This window comes from Tyto alba, unplaced genomic scaffold (assembly GCF_018691265.1).
Source record: "Tyto alba isolate M040663 unplaced genomic scaffold, T.alba_DEE_v4.0 Super-Scaffold_10, whole genome shotgun sequence".
Taxonomy (NCBI): Eukaryota; Metazoa; Chordata; class Aves; order Strigiformes; family Tytonidae; genus Tyto; species Tyto alba.
In genome coordinates, this window is record NW_024881262.1 from 3,158,088 (window position 1) to 3,174,065 (window position 15,978).

At 43.3% G+C, this 15,978-nt stretch overlaps 2 protein-coding genes across 3 annotated transcripts in view; one reads left to right on the forward strand and one right to left on the reverse strand.

The window, feature by feature from the left end:
- The first annotated feature begins 734 nt into the window (after positions 1–734).
- Positions 735–7,867, forward strand: B3GALNT1 (beta-1,3-N-acetylgalactosaminyltransferase 1 (globoside blood group)). Of its 2 annotated transcripts, none has more exons than XM_042793846.1 (2): positions 735–1,082; positions 4,656–7,867. In XM_042793846.1, the coding sequence occupies exon 2, from the start codon at positions 4,746–4,748 to the stop codon at positions 5,703–5,705; it is 960 nt and encodes a 319-aa protein (XP_042649780.1). In that variant the 5' UTR covers positions 735–1,082; positions 4,656–4,745; the 3' UTR covers positions 5,706–7,867. The 2 variants fall into 2 exon arrangements, with proteins under 2 accessions (XP_042649780.1, XP_042649790.1); XM_042793856.1 differs by having other exon boundaries at positions 735–1,035.
- The window catches only part of PPM1L (protein phosphatase, Mg2+/Mn2+ dependent 1L), a 109,441-nt gene continuing 100,134 nt past the window's right edge, over positions 6,672–15,978 (reverse strand). The window contains exon 4 of the mRNA XM_033005637.2: positions 6,672–15,599. Coding sequence (XP_032861528.1) covers positions 15,253–15,599 — 347 coding nt within the window. The 3' untranslated portion in view covers positions 6,672–15,252. The remainder of the gene's footprint in view (positions 15,600–15,978) is intronic.

Sequence of the window (15,978 nt, forward strand, 5' to 3'; positions counted from 1 at the left end):
GTGTCCCTGGGTAGGGCTGTGATTTAAAGATTACTCACAGTTCTCTGCTCTGTATGTTTGCTCCCTCTGTAATTCGATATTTATGGTCTCAACTGTTGGTTTATTACATCAAATTATCACTTGAAAGAAGTGATTAAGCAAAGTCTGGCTTTTTACATGCTAATTACATTTACTTCCAGGACAGGACAGCTAGCTTCTGAAGACTCCATGGTTTTGCAGTTTTTAACTGTACCCAAGTTAAACATGAGTTGGGTTCAGAGCAAGATTTTGTGAGGCAGACACTCTTCCAGGGATGATTTCCTGCCTTACTTTGGAGTTTACATACCAGCATGAGATCGAAACAGCCGTAATCAGCTGTGCAAGATACAGCGCAATGCAGCCGTCTGCTTGCAGGTTCTAAATCTCCATTTGCATCAAAAGGCGAGCAATTGAAGAAATGAGAAATCTACCTTTGATTTGTCCAAAGGTGTATTTGCTTTGCTGGGGTGAGGCTATCTTGTGTAGGGTTTGCCTATACGTTCAGTTAAAAAACCCCAGGGTAATAAAACTGGGACATCTGATTTACCATCAATTAACCTGAACTCAAACTTTGCACAATAAACCTTTCGTAAACTACGTAGGTTTATGTAAACCATGTAGGTTCCCAAGTTGTCCAAGCAGGATATTCCACCACGGCTGCATGTTTTTGTAACATTACAAAGTGTAATTAACGCAATCATTTGGGAGGCTTGGGGGTGAATCCTCACCACCATCAATTCTAGCAGTTGAAGCAAGACAGCAATTTGACTTTCAATTTGAAAACGCCCGTCCCTTCTTCCCTAAAATCCACGAACTTCCATCCCACACTTAACCCTGCTGCGATGTTTGAAGATGGAACCAGCCGGACCCCCGCCGACAGCAAACCCAGCGCTGGGCCGCGCCGCCGGGGAAGGCCGAGGGGCCCCGGCCGCCATTTGCTCCCCGCGGAGGCGGAGGAGGAGGCGGGCGTTCCCCGCCGCCCCCCAGCCTTCCCCGGCCGGACCCGCGGCCCTTCGCGTGAGGAGAACCGGCCGCCCCGCTGCGGGAGGCGGCTGCGGGAGGCGGTAACGGGCGCGATAACGGGCGCGATAACGGGCGCGATAACGGCGGGCGGGAGGAGACCGCGGCTGCCCGCGGCCTGAGGGGGCGGGCGGCGCCGCCGCCATTTAACGCCGTGATGGCGGGCGGGGGGCGGCGGCGGCCCCCCGGGCTGTGGTGAGGCGGCCTGAGGGACTTGGGGGCGGGCTGCAGCCTCGTCTGGGAGTACAAAATCATCTGCTGTCACCGTATTTTCTTTCCCTCCACCCCCCCTTTTTTTTCTTTAATGGAAAACAGTTAAAGGACTTTAGATTTTTATCAGTTTCAGCAGGGGGCAGCAGATGTCCTCTTAACTCTTGGCTGTTACCTCCTAATTGATCCCTGCGTTGTGGAAAGTTGCCTAGAACGGAGAAGTGAGATTGCTTGGGCAGTTTGAAATGAGAGCGAGTAATTGTTCGAGGTTATCTAAAATAATTTTTCAGCTGTTGTTATATTAGCTCATCATAGCCCAGGATCTTGCAAAACATCCTCTATTTTCTATTGGTAATAAGCCACATGAAGAAAATGAGAAGCCAAGAACAGTATTTCCAAATTAGCTTTGGGAGAACCTGCACTGGGCACCACTGGAAGGTCTGCAGCTGCACCACCTCTGAGCAAAAGTGTCAGCTCAACTTTCATTTACTCAATCTCCTTACTTTGGTTAAATCATTTGAAATATCAAGAGAAGGGGATTTTCCCATCGAGGGCTGTGGTTAGGGTTTCTTCTTTGATTTGCCCTTTTATTCTTTTCTGTTTGAAGTCAGAACTCTGTGCTTAATGATGTTGGAGGATGATTGCCTGTATTTTGAATTCTCAGCACTGCAGAAATAGCAGTCTCATGTTTTGGGGAGTGTAGTTTCTAGCCTGAGACCATTATAAAAGCCAGGCTTTGGTGACCCTGTGCTAGCTTGCAAACGTTCAGCATCTCTGGGGAGAGAACGGCAGGGTTTGTGGGGACTGGACTTCCCAGCTTCTCAGGAGTCACGCAGCAAAACGTGGTTTTACAGTGCTTGTCCTGGGTGCCTTGTGGTGCAGGCTTTTCATAAGGATAGGGTAGCTTTAAGGATTGGAATTGATGATTCATTTTCCCAGATTTTTCATTATGTAGCAGATCAGGCACTGGTCTCCGATTCTGTTGTTCAAAATGTTATGTAGTCAGGCTTTTCTGTCCATAAAAAAATCAAAATCCTTACAATCAGATTTTTTTTTTTGCACTAGGTAGCCAAGAACTGATCAAACTTTGATATGCTTTTACTTTAAATTGATATTCAAACCCTGAGAAATGATATTTATATAAAATCAAATACATAAACACTGATTTATAACTTAGGTTATTTTCTTCTGGTATGTATTTTTCATATTGTTCACTGAAAGTCAAGTTGCTATATATAAGGAGAGAAGAATTGAGCATTTTTCCTATTTTTTTTTTTCTTCCCATAAAGCTGGGAAGTAAATACCAGATTGGCAAATCTGAGGTTTTGGCAGTTACAATCAACTTCCCTAAATGCAGTTCGAACAGACCCGATGACGGTTTCCTCTGCACTTGCCAAACTTCTATTCTGGTTTACTTGCACATGTTTAATCCCTGTGGTGAACAAGAAGAGAAACAACACAAAACTTCTGAATTCTGAAGTTCCATTTTTTTACAAGCTAGGACATAAGTCACATTAGGAAGTTCTTAATAAAACTCATTTGTTCATCTGCAGTTATGTGAGTTACCGTTAAAGAAAGATTGATTCCTGTTAACCAGTTTGTGGTTTTGGAGTAACACAGCTTTGAGAGGGAACAGTCTCAAATTCTTCTCTGTAAACATCTATTTGTATAAAATTGCTTTAATATATTCTAAGTGATGCGCTATGCATTGTTAGTGAAATACGCTCCAGATGCTCGCTTTAAAGGATCATTAATTTAAAGTCAAATCCTACAGAGAAATACAAGGCAGGTGGGCTCAGCCAAATCAAATTCACCTAAATTCTAGCATGCTGTGTTGGGGTTTGGATTTATTTATTTCTAATATAAAACATTTACAAGCCCTGCAGTGATCTTTTTGATGATAAGTTAAATAGTAATTAATTCTGCTGTGAAACTGAACCTTCCATCATCCTTACAGTGTCTTTGTGGGTGCTTACAGTGCAGGGTAAATATTATTACTGCAAACATTAGAAATTGTTTGGAACTGCCACAGTAAGACATGGTAATTATTTTGGCTTAAAGAGATCTAATGTAAGTTCACAGCGTATGTAGTTTTAAAGAAATATAGTAAAGGCAAGCACTGCTAACTGGAGGGGGCAGGACTGAGATTCCGTTTTTAAACTTAGTTTTGTAAAGCTGTATTGATTTGAATATCTAGCCCTGACGCTGTAGTAGTGGCTTCAGCATGGATTGCACAGGGGTTTGTAAGCACCTGCCCGTGTAGTTGGATTCCAGACCAAGGTTTGTGTGCCTCCAGCCAAAAAACGGCTTTGGTTCCTCTCCGTCTCTTGTGCCGATGGCTGTTTTCGGTTTGCGTGGTGTGCCTGGCGGAGCTGAGCGACGCTGCCGCGTTTTCATGCACTGGCAGATGGGGGTAGGGCTTTCATGAAAAGAATGCAGATGGGGATCCTTTCTTCTTTAAAACTTAAAGAGATGGAAGGAGCAGGAGGATTTGGTAGTGTCTTGTTTGTTTAAATGGAAAATATTAGAAGACATTATAAAACTTCGTTAAGATTTGAAGGTCATCTACTGCATTGGATTCCCTGCTGCTCCCATTATGTCCACTGTTAAGCTGTTGTGACAAAATTGGTTGCAATGCCCCTTTGTTAAATGGCTTGATTTAGTAAGCACATATTAGAAAATAAATGACTGCTGTGTAACGTGGCATGTTGTGGGAGTAGCCGTTTCTTCGGGCAGTGCATGAGCTCAGTCTGCCTGGCAGGATCGGTTTGTCCTTGCGTGTTTGCAGCTCTGACATTGCTCGTAAGGAAGTTCGTTTTCTCCTTCTCTCCCCATCCCCTATTCAGTCAGTTCAGAGCAAGCAGCTGTTCAACCCTTAAATGAGGGATGAAATACTTGCTTGTACTTATCTTTTTACGTGCTTTCTTGGCTGACTTGCTCCAGCTTATAAAAAACTAGTAGGACTTCCTTTCTTTAAAATAAATTACAATGTTTTGAAGCGTCTGAACATCGATTTGCTGAGCACTTTGTAGCCATTAGATTTCGTGCACAGTATTCCTTCCTTGAGATTTGAGTCGAAGACATTGTGCTGAGATCTCTGGGATCACAGTGCTTGACATGTGATCTTTTGCAGAGGTTTACATAGGGGAAGTTTCCAAGGTGAAAGCTATGAGGTTTCAGTCCCTACATTGCTCTGTAGCGGCTCAGTGTTCCGCTCATACTCGTTTCTGGGATGCAGCAGTGATTCATGGTGCCCAGGATGCTGTGGGCAACAGCTGGACCAATGAGTCTCAGATTTGTCTTCGTTACATTACAGCATGCTTTCAGCTGACACTCGAGACAAGATAAGACAAAGACAATATTTGAATAATAGCGTTCTGAATGCTACTTTTTCATTTCTTTTTCAGCAGGAAATGTGCTTCAGGACTTGTGGTACAGATTTTGAAGGTCACTGAGACACTTCTGCAAATTAGTTATGCCCAGTTCCAGTTAGTGTCATGTATGTGAGAGCGTTAAAATGGATTTTTTTGTTTCTCCTCGTATTTTCTGTTGTAACAATATGGTACCTAACTTTTTCTTCCACCTCCGTGATCGAGCGTACAAACGTGATGTATTTCTATGAATACGAACCGATTTACAAGCAACACTACCTCTTCACACTGCGGGAGCACTTGAAATGCAAAGACGTGAACCCCTTTCTAGTCATTTTGGTGTCTTCAACTCCGAAGGATGTGGAGTCGAGGCAGGCCATCAGGATAACTTGGGGATCTCAAAACTTCTGGTGGGGACATCGAATTCTAACCCTGTTCTTACTGGGTCAGGACACTCAGAGGGACGACAATGCTGCAGCACTGTCAGTAGAAGATGAAAGCATCCTCTACGGTGACATAATTCGCCAAGATTTTATGGACACTTATGACAATCTCACCTTGAAAACGATCATGGCGTTTAGGTGGGTCACTGAGTTCTGCTCAAACACCAGATTCCTCATGAAGACTGATGCTGATGTCTTCATCAACACCGCTAACTTGGTAAAATTTCTTCTGACCCTGAATTCCTCAGAAAATCTTTTCACTGGTTATCCCCTTATAGATAACCTTGCCTACAGGGGCTTTTACAAGAAAACATACATCTCCTACGATGAGTATCCATTCAGGTTGTATCCTCCCTACTGCAGTGGGATGGGTTATATATTGGATGGAAAACTGGCTCTCAGGATTTATGAACTGATGGGTCATATCAAACCTATTAAATTTGAGGATGTTTATGTTGGGATTTGCTTAAATATACTTAAGGTAAACATCACCATTCCAGAAGATAAGCAATTCTTTCTTTATAAAATTAATTTTGATATCTGTAAGTATAGACAGTTGATCGCAGTGCATGGCATTACATCAAGTGAAATAATCAGGTTTTGGCAGGATTTGTCATCAAGCACTTCAGTTACTTGCCTTTGATTCTGTATTAGTATATAAACTTAAATGTATTTAAAGTCCAGGGCAACACAAAATAAAACCACAGCCATAGAGATGACTTTGACTGAAGGAGGGCTGTGCTGCCGGGACAAACCTTCAACAGCAGCATTTCTCTGGGACATGCTAATATTCTCAAATAAAAATACTAGGAATTCACAAAGCACTTTTCCATGTACGTATCCTATGCATGCAGGATACTTTGAAATACACTGTCCTGTGTTCCTCTGACACTTCTCCACATGGTCTCCTGTAACTACGGGATTTCTGCCTGAATCTGCTGGCATGCAGGAAATGTCACCAAGGAATAACGTTTATGCCAAGAAGCTAGCTTTCAAGATGCTTCCAGAATTCCTACCCGGATTTTTTTAAAAATTGTTTTTGCAACTGCATCATTCTTTGCTACTCTCAAGTATTTGTTCTCTGCCCAGCGTGAAACTTAGAATGACTTTCTTCTTCCAATCTATCACCTCTGTAATCCTCCCAGGAGTGTCACACCGTTTTACTTAAACATTCTGCCTCCGTAATCGTCTGAGAGTGACAAGCCTGTGGATCTTGTGGGGTCTGCAGAAGCCGATGGGAAATTCTGAAAACGGGATGTGCTCTGTGTGTGTCTCTAGGTGTATCTATACATGTATAAAAGAGAATCGCTTTGGTGTCTTTGATAATTGTTCGCAGACTACTAGGGGGGCGAGTTGCAAGAGAGCTCATGTGCGGTTTAGTTACTAGACATCTCTAATTCCTCAGGATAACCAAACCCCCCAAACATACACACATACGTGTGCGTGCTGATGCGTCCCGAGAGTTTGGGAACCACACAGGGAAGATTAAAACAGGTGCATTTACATTGTGACATTATATCTGTTTCTAAAATAGTTTTCTTCCTTCAAATCTTAAAATGAACATAAATTCTAAGATTGATGTTTCTGAAAGAAGACATACTCTACTGTATCTGTAAAGATGGGTATTTTAATCACTTTATTCATATCAGCAAGGCCATGTTTTCAGTAGTTTACACTTCTAATAGACAACAATACAGAATTTGCAATTGCATGAACATAATTATTCTTGACACATCCACTACACAGTGAAGATACTATAGTTACATCCTGTACATCTAGAATGACAGAGCACTGCCACCTTATTTGTACTACTGCTAAGATGTTCTGATGTATTTACATTTGGCTGTCTTTCAGGTAGTCTCTTAGAGACAAATTAGAAGAGGTGCAGAAACCTCTAGTACCAACTTTGAGGTTTCACCACATTTTTTGTTACATTGTGATTATGGTCCGTATTGAATTTTGCTATCTTTTTCAACAGCTGCACAGGGTATCTTGATGGAATTATAGGACGTGTTATTTTTTTAGATATAAAAATTAAGTCTTGGGGAGAATACTCTCTAGGCAAGTATTTCAGGTGTCAGTATTCTAAGAATGTTCTGTGTTAAGAAGGTGAGAGTTTTTCAAAAATAGATTTTTTTTTGTTAAATAGCTAAAGATACAGTATTGCATAACTGAGGGAAGAATGCTATTGTATTTTGAGAAACAGAGATAAAACGACAGCTGTTCCTATGGTGTTAGGATCTGTTATTTGATTGTTGTACTGTGGTCAGATCCTGAGAGCTCTGTGAGAAATGTTTGACTTGTCCTTTGATTGTTTATACAGCTTAAAAAAAAAAAAAAAAACCAAAAACCCTCAGTTTTTTTTTTATAAGCCTGCCATGTTAAATGTTTAGAAATAAATTATTTGTCACAAGAACACTGATACTACAGCACAGTTTGTATTGCTTTTTCAAAAAAAAAAAAAAGTAATTATGAAACACTACGCAGTCTTCAGAAACTGGATAGATAAAGCAGACAGTGCTCCTGTTGAGAGAATTAGAAACGAGTATCACAGAGAAATGGTTGTGCAGGACCTCAATAAAAAAGCAACTGTCACCAAGCAAGGTATTTTTTATATTTGTGCCCCAGAATGATAACACTGATCATAGATTACAAGGCTTTTGCTTTCACAAATGTAGGTTTATACACAGTGATCTGTTTATGCCACCTGAAATTGTAATCTGAAGTGACATCAATTCTGCAAGAAATTTACATTGTGAAATATTCCTGCTCCTGCTTTTTAAAAAAACCTCATTTCCAAATCTGGTTTGTATTTGAGTCTGACCTTATTATTGCTTAAAAGATCATAAAAATTCATAACTACGCTAATGTTCCTGCTAAAAGCAAATATCAGGAAAGTCTGTAGTGTGAGCAGCCATGCAAAAGGTTAAAAAAAGCCCAAATGTTATTGCATCTGCCTACAATATTGTACTAAAACCGAAGCCTAAACCACAGGCCAAGATTTTTCCAAATCCTAAGATTCTTTTTCTCGTGCAGGTAAGTGGTTCAGAAAGCTGTATTGAATCCAAATTGCAAGCATTTGTGATTTTGATATTAAAATTGTGGGGCTTTCTGTCTTGAAAAGCCTAATAACAATCCGTTGGTCAAAGATGTTTGGAAACTACTGCTGAGTAGAAGTAGCAAAAGGGGTTCGTGATGGAAACTTCTGAGCCTGTGTTGCCTGTACGTTATTTCAGAAGAGTTAAAAAGTCAGAATGCTCAAACATTGTGTGTGCGTTGTAGAACCAACAAGTTCAAAGTAAACCACGAAACAGAACGTGCTGCAAATTTAGGGGCGTTACTCTATGATCAGTTCAGTATTAACAGGACGTAGATGGCTTGGAATATTTTCCTAAGTTTTGTCTTACATTTTCTAATTACTACTAAAACATTTCAGTGCAAGTTCACAGCAACTAACTCATGAATGCCTCGATGCACAATAAATAATGTAACTTTATAATATTTTTTTTTAAATTTAAACTAAAAACTGAAGGTTAGCCAAGCAGTGTGACGCTGAACTCCTGATGTGTGTCTGTCGCTCACGTTGAAGGAGGTTGGGAGGCAGAGCTTTGCTCTGTATTTTAAAATTTTTATTCCCCTCTGTTTTTGTCTGAGTAGCGTGTTCCATTTTGGTCATTCATTACGTACTTTACAGTTTGCCTAAGATAGAGGTGGCAGGGAAAGATGTAAAGCTTTCTACAGTCTCCGTTAAATGAAGCTTCTCAGGTTTTAATGCTGTTCCTGTGTTTTGCATATTAAGCTGTAAACCATATCCAAATGCAAGAACTCCATACAGGAAGGAAAGAAAACAAAGGTAAGATGAAGCTGAGCAGGTGGTTGGGTTTGGCGGTGAGTTTTTTCATGTGTAGTTGAGTCCACATTTTAAAGAAACCTCAGATTGTGAAAGAAACCTCAAACTGTAAACCATACCCAAGCCCATCCCCCCCTCTATTTATATATTGGGTTTCTAAAAATCACAAAGCCACTTTCTTTCACAGGACTGAAGAAAGTATTGTCCCTGAAATGCTGCTGTTAGGTGATTCCTGGCTAAAGGCCGTACCGGCCTGCACCTCGTAGTGGGAAGTAGTGTCCGTGCTCAGTGTCGCTCGTCTCACCTGCCCTGATGGGACTCTGGGACTTAGTTTCCTCCTATCAAAGAAGGACTTAAAAAGACAAAGCTGACCCCAAGTGACCTCTCTCGAGATGGTTTCTATACCTGAGCTCCCTTCACCTCTGGCCTTCTGACCGTTGCTGCGCAGCACGTTCGTTTTCCAGGCCACGTTAATCCCAATGAGCTTTTTTGGACATCGGGAGAGACGACGGTGTGTGGGCGTCGCGTCCATCCCGACCGGGATGGGGCTCGGCCCGACATCCCAGCCGCTCCTCAGCACTGCTTTGCCTGCGGCGGTCCTCCGCCTCAGAGTAAAGCGCAGTCTCCCCTGAGCTTGCGATAGAGATAAAATCGTAAAACCACTTCTGGCTTTGAGTGAAAAAAACGTTACAAACAAGCCTGAAGAGGCTCTTATCTCGGATAACACAGCCGTGTTGTACTGAATGGAAGCTGTCGCTAACCGAGATGGATTGCTTCAACACTGCGGGTTCGTTATCTTGAGTGTCGTGTGGGATTTTTGTTAATAAAGCTCTGACCTGCCCTTGCAGCGTTCTGAACGTGCGGTTCATTTTCATAATGAGTCGGCCTCGACTGTTTCTTCGAGACCAGTTCCAAACACACCGGGTAGAAGCGGTTTTACAGTCGCTCAGTGTAGTATTCACACCTCACGGGTTTTAAAGTTGTTTTTCCAGGGGCTTCTCCTGTTAACTTTGTAGTCAGCAGCGACGCGATCGTTGCAGTTTGCCATGTTAAAGGTAGATGGGTTTGAACTGCATAAAAATTGACTTCATTTGTAAATCCAGCACTGCTGAGCACTGCTGACGTTTTGTACCTAGCTTATGCATACAGAGCCGTGTACCAAAGAGCAGTGGAGAGTCAGTACAGACTGGAACGAGCTCCAAAGAACTTTTTTCCAAATGAATCACCTTTTTAGCATCACTAAGTTTTTCTTACCAGGAGAAAGTTTAAAAATCACCTGTGGACTTTGGCAGTGAATGCAGTGCAGGAATGCCTGGAGAGCAGTGTTCGACAGTCCTGCATTATAACTGATTATTCATTTGATGAACTTGGTGGAATAGAGGCTGCAGTAGATTTCTGAGCATCGGTGTCCCTAGAAGCACTGATATGTCTCCACAGCCTTACAGGAATATAGAGTTGGCCATTTAAATGCAGAAAAAAGTGCTTATTGCCCTATTGCTCAACTAATTCAGAGTTCTTCCCTAGGACTGAGCAGATATAGGAGCTGACCTGCTCATAGAAGTGGATTTCAAAGCTTTACTTGAGACTTGCTGGTGATATGAGCGTCTATCGATGGGTTTAGATAGGCTTCAGCTGCTTTGGCCACACACATTTTGCTGAACAGAGCATCCAGGCTATCGTGTGACTAGAGACAACTGATACCTACAGCTTAAGGTTACCTACGGGAAAACTGTAGGCAAAACAGCTTCTTACCTAAGCCTTATGCAGTCAACACTATATAAATAAAAGTGATTTAAACTTCAACTCAATATTAACTGTCTGTATCTTTTTAGATACGAGTTCAGGTTTAGAAAGAGAATTTATAAATATATTGACAACACTGAAGGGCAGCAGCTCTGGTCTGTGCAGTTGTCAGACTTCAGCAGAATGTTCTACACTTTAACTTTGGAATTTTGTACAGCCAGATTGCAGGATGGAGGCCTAAAAACCTACTCGAGAAAAAGAAAGGCTGGTGAGGTGTTTTTTTTCCTTTACTATAATCACGTACTAAATGTTTCTCTGTGTAAAATAAGTATCAGATATATTAGCAATCTATTAGTATTGTTTAAAGCAAGGATGTTGTCTTCTGAGAGGCAGCTGAACAACATTTCAAGATGCAGTGTTAGTGTTTACGTAGCAAACACTTGTTTCAAGTTGATGCACTGCTTCAGTACTAACTTATGTATTCTAAAAACTTCACAACTGTTGTGGTTTTTTTTTTTTTTTATTATTTTTACCTTAGGTAACTGGTAGAATACTGTAATAACATTAGGAATAGTTTTGGTACTGACTTTGTGTTCATAAGTCAGTAGACAATACTTCATGATGCTAGATGACATTTACTTTATTTATATTTATCCAAACATTCTATTCAGTAAAACAGGCTCTTTCATTTAAAATTTTGTAATTTTTAGTAATTTTAGGACTACAGCTCTGACGCAGGCCTCACAATGTCATCCGTGACCATCCCTCCCCCAGGAGACAGGATCAGTGGGGACTAAATCACGCACATTTTTTTCACAGGGGCTACGAGAGCAACTAGTAGCTGCAAGAAGTAGTGCTGGGTTCCTACTCAGGCCAGGCCAGCCACTAGACGGAGCTCTGAGCCCGCCTAACCAGGCTGGTGCAAGGCCCGGGGTGCGTACCGGGACCCGGAGCTACAACCCGCCGAGGTTTGATAAACTGTGAAGAATGACAAACTAAACGGTAGTCGATAATCAGAGCGAAAATCTAGATGGTAGTGTCTTTAAAAAGCACTATGTGAGTTAAACTGTTAGCTGGGAGGAGCCTAAATTCTTTTAAGTACTGGATGACTAATTACAAGGTTAATTTTTTTTTATATTGGACCATACAAAAGATGCTCTTCGGCAGCAACTTGACATACCTGTTCCCTGCCATTAGAAACCATCGTTGATGAATGGATGTCACTGAGGGAGCTACTCCGGCTTACGCAACAAAAAACCTCCACACACTCATACAGCAAGAATTCGGGAGCTCTCGGATGTGTGCGCGCCACCTAACCGCAACGCATCTCCCCTTTTTTGGAGGGGGAAAATGGCAGGAAAGCCGCGCTGAGGATGGCGTGCGGAAGCCCTGCCCCTCCGATGCCGGAACCTGCCACGCTGCCCGAGCGTACCTGGGGCTGTTTCTGCCTACAGGGTCTGGCAACTCTTTCCAGACGTAGGACGTATGATTAAGGCAGTGGAGGAACAGACCCTCGATCGTTTGGGTTGCATAAAGAATATGTACATTGCTTGTCATCCAACAGCCGTATGTATCACGACAGAATTTGGCACAAATTAATATGACAGGGAAGTTCTAGATGTCTAGAACTGGATTAAAAACTTCTTAGAGTTCTACCTGGGCGTAGGTAGGCACTGCGCATGTATGTGGAAGACTACAGCAAGCCTGTCATCTCCATTAATCCCTCATCTTTAAACCTAAAGTAGCTGTAACTATTTTTTTTAAGTAATAAAACCGAAAGTCAACAAGTTTACCAGAGATCATTGGCATGAATGCCTTTGGCCAGGAAGGGGAGCTACTGGAATGGTGCTCAACAACTGTTGTTGCAATGGCAGACTCTTGAAGGTTCAAGTAAGGCTGGTTGGGCCTGGGAGTGACAGAGCAAATAAATCCTGCAGTAAATATCCAACCAAGTCTGCCAAACAGTTCTGCGCTGCGTTGCGCTACCTGCTTTCCTAAATCCTGTGAGCATGGCTCGCTTCCAGAGCGAGCCACCCTCCCGCTGCTTCCTCACGGCTGCTGCCGGACTCCGCGAAGGCGTACGACTCCTGCCACCTCATCTTCCCCACCGCCTCGAGGGCGGGAGCGACCAGCGAGCGGGCTGTGCTGGGCAGGAGCTGGGGTGTCCCTCCGCGACGGGAGCCGCAGCCGTCAGCTTTTCGCTCAAGAGTGGCAAGAGTCTACAACATTTTATTTTTTTTTTTTGGAGCTGACCAGTGTTCCAGTTCTAACTTGTGAAGGATTAGTAGTGATGTCTCTGCTCTTCTTCTTTTCCCTGGGCAGCTGTTCTGACAAACCTCCAGGCTGTGTCCTACAGAGACAAGCCGGTACAACGGAAACATCATCTGTGAAGGAGAAAGGAAAGGCAAACCCCGCATGCACCAGGAGCTCTGCCTGGAGCACGGTTTCCATACTGCTGCTCTAGCATCACGGAGCCCATGATTAAGCACTCCCGTGAAAGTATCACACAAGGTTTTCATTTCACAGCCCTCTGACCTCAAATACCTTTTCAAAATAAAATAACTGAAGCACTCTGCAATTATTAACATTTCCAGTTAGCCGCTCGATTTAACTGCACAGTTGCATTTTAAAATTCACTGTTCACGAGATTTAAAAAGTCTGAAACCTTCCATCCTCCGGGGAAGGACCTGCCTGCTGGTTTCAGAGGATGCCGGACACTTTCATGCTTTTCACTTTTCTATTGCTCCGAGTCAAGGGGCTCTACCCAGAGTCTGGGATGAGCAGAGGCTGCTAAAGGACTTGTGTACGCTTTGAATAGCACTGGTCATTGCAACAGAGCCAATTAAGAGCTGTGATTATCTCTAAACAAGGAGAGAAGTGTGTCGGGGAAGAGATAACCTAGGAACAAAACCGGAAAGACTAAGATGGGAGTTCCTTCTCGAGCAGAAAGCGGAATTTGTGCTCTTTCAGTTTTGTCTTCAGAGACGCCACAGCTGCTCAGCACGACCACAACACATCACAGCGTTTTAGGGCCCAGCAAAGCCACTTGCCCCAAAATGCTGTAGGTGGGCGACGAGAAAACGGGTCGCTTTTAAACGAAGTTACATCGTACCTTTATCCGAGACACAGCCAAGGTTAGTTACTGCATTATATCCCTGATTCACCTCAGGACCCGAATACTGACAACCCCCATCGCCTTCAAGACGGGAGACTTCAGCGGATCGTCCAGGACCGCGCTTTGCCAGCAGGGAGTCCCAGGGACTGTTGTACGACACGATGCGGGTGAGGAAGGCGCCCAAAACGCGCCCCCGGCTCGGGCCCTGGCTCTGCTCCCCCGGCTCACGGGGGGCCCTGCCACGCTGCCTCTGCGTTGTGAAGCAGCCGGCGCAGTTAGCAGATGGCGAGCAAACTCCGACTGCCGTTGGCCAAACTTACAGGAGTCACAGGTTCCAAAATACAATGAAATACTGAACGTTAGAGCTAAATGCATTTTTATCTAGATTTAACGCAAGCTTTTGCCTCTACAGTGCAATGACACTGCCTGGCATTTATATATTATACCAAAAAACTGTTCGAAAGTGGTCTTCCCCCGGATTAACACCACAAATTAATCTGCAGTGCTACACAGAAGTCTTTAATAGGCTTGACTTCCATCTGAGTAGCTCTAAGGAATGCCCTGTTTGGATTAGATTTCCAAACAGTCACTAACGAAATTAATTTTATCTTGCATTCCTTTCTTTACATGCCTATGAAACATCCATGCCAAAAATCTAATGTAAGGATGAGTCTTGGTGAGTGACAGACATTCTTCCATCACGACAGAGCTATTTTTTAATATAGAAGGTGTCAGACCTCAAAGTATTTTGTGGAAGCTTAACGTTAGTTGGTTTGAATACAATATGGCATAGAAGAAATGTTATGAGAGTAATGCACAGACTGAATAAACATGTGGCTTCAGGTAATTCGGTAACTACACCTCATCACATGCCTGGCAAGAATTGATTTCAGGGGGGGAGGTTAAACAAAGCGAGAGAGCCAGTTCTGTGGTAGCAGGATAATAGTTGGCTCCTCTTCCTCCTTCCTATCAGTAACAGGCCAATAATCGCTAACCTTTTCCTATAGAACCTTATCACTGCAGATTAAAAAAGAAAAGAGATGAGAAACACGAGAGCATCATTCTGAAGAGTCACACCTACGAGTGAAAAGCAGCATCATTCCTATCACTTGCTATTAAGCGGCAGCACTGCCCCGACCCTGCTGTGCATCTGAACGAACCTTTGACTATTAGAAATGAGAGGTGAGGAATCAAATGAAAAGTCTACAGAGGGTTTGGAAAGCAAATTCTGAAATGGAAGATTACAGTTAGTTTCTAAGGAGCAGCAAGGTCACAGGAAACAGGTATATGTGAACAAACTTAATTCTTATAATCACTCAGAGTGTATCTGTTGTATTGCTCCTTTTGTTAAGCGAAGAACAAAGACCAGAGGGATCTGTTCCTTTTATGTAGAATCTTAACGGTATTTACTAGAGCTTTCTACTATGTTTAAAATGTAAGAGTTTGTTTTCAGTTCAGAGTGAGGCAGGGAGCCACCGGTAATTACTGTTCTTCTGTTTTGCTGCTATTTCTGAACTTCACCACCATCACTGTTATATTATCAGGACATCCTCTGTAAAAGGACTGTAGAACTATGCTCTTTGCACCGAAGTGTGGTTCATCCAAGCGTTCCTTGATGAATCGGACAGCTTCCTCGTTGCTGAAAGCATCCCACAGACCATCCGACGCCAAGATCATGAACTCTGGCTGCAGTTTGTCCAGGTCAAAGGTAAGGATGTCGGGGTCGGGAATGACAACGTTCAGGTTCTTCAGAGGGTAATCTCCTAACGAGCGGGACATGGCCAGGATCCCCTGAACGCGCCAGGAGCCATTGAAGCTGATAAAACCACCTGGAGAGAAACACCGACACTTAGCGCGGTTCTTTCGAACGTGAAAGCATCGCTCTGGCTTCCCGCCAGACCCACCCCAAAAATTCACCCGGCTGTATCCTGAGGCACACGGGGGTTCCGGGGCTCAGAGAGCAGGAGCTGCCCGGAGGAAATCTCGGGGTGCTGGAGGGAAGAGCTGGATGGTGGCTGCTGAAACAGGGAAGTCAGGAATGGTTCTGCTTTCAAAGGAAGCCTCTCCGTGCTCTCTGCCCCCGCCGAGGCAGACAGCTTCTCGAACACAGGCACTCCTGTCCCGCACAGCTGACTGTTCAGAAAGCCGTGTGGCAACGTTAAGACAAAAACAGTGAAAGCAAATCTTTATAATCTTGTGTTAGTAAAC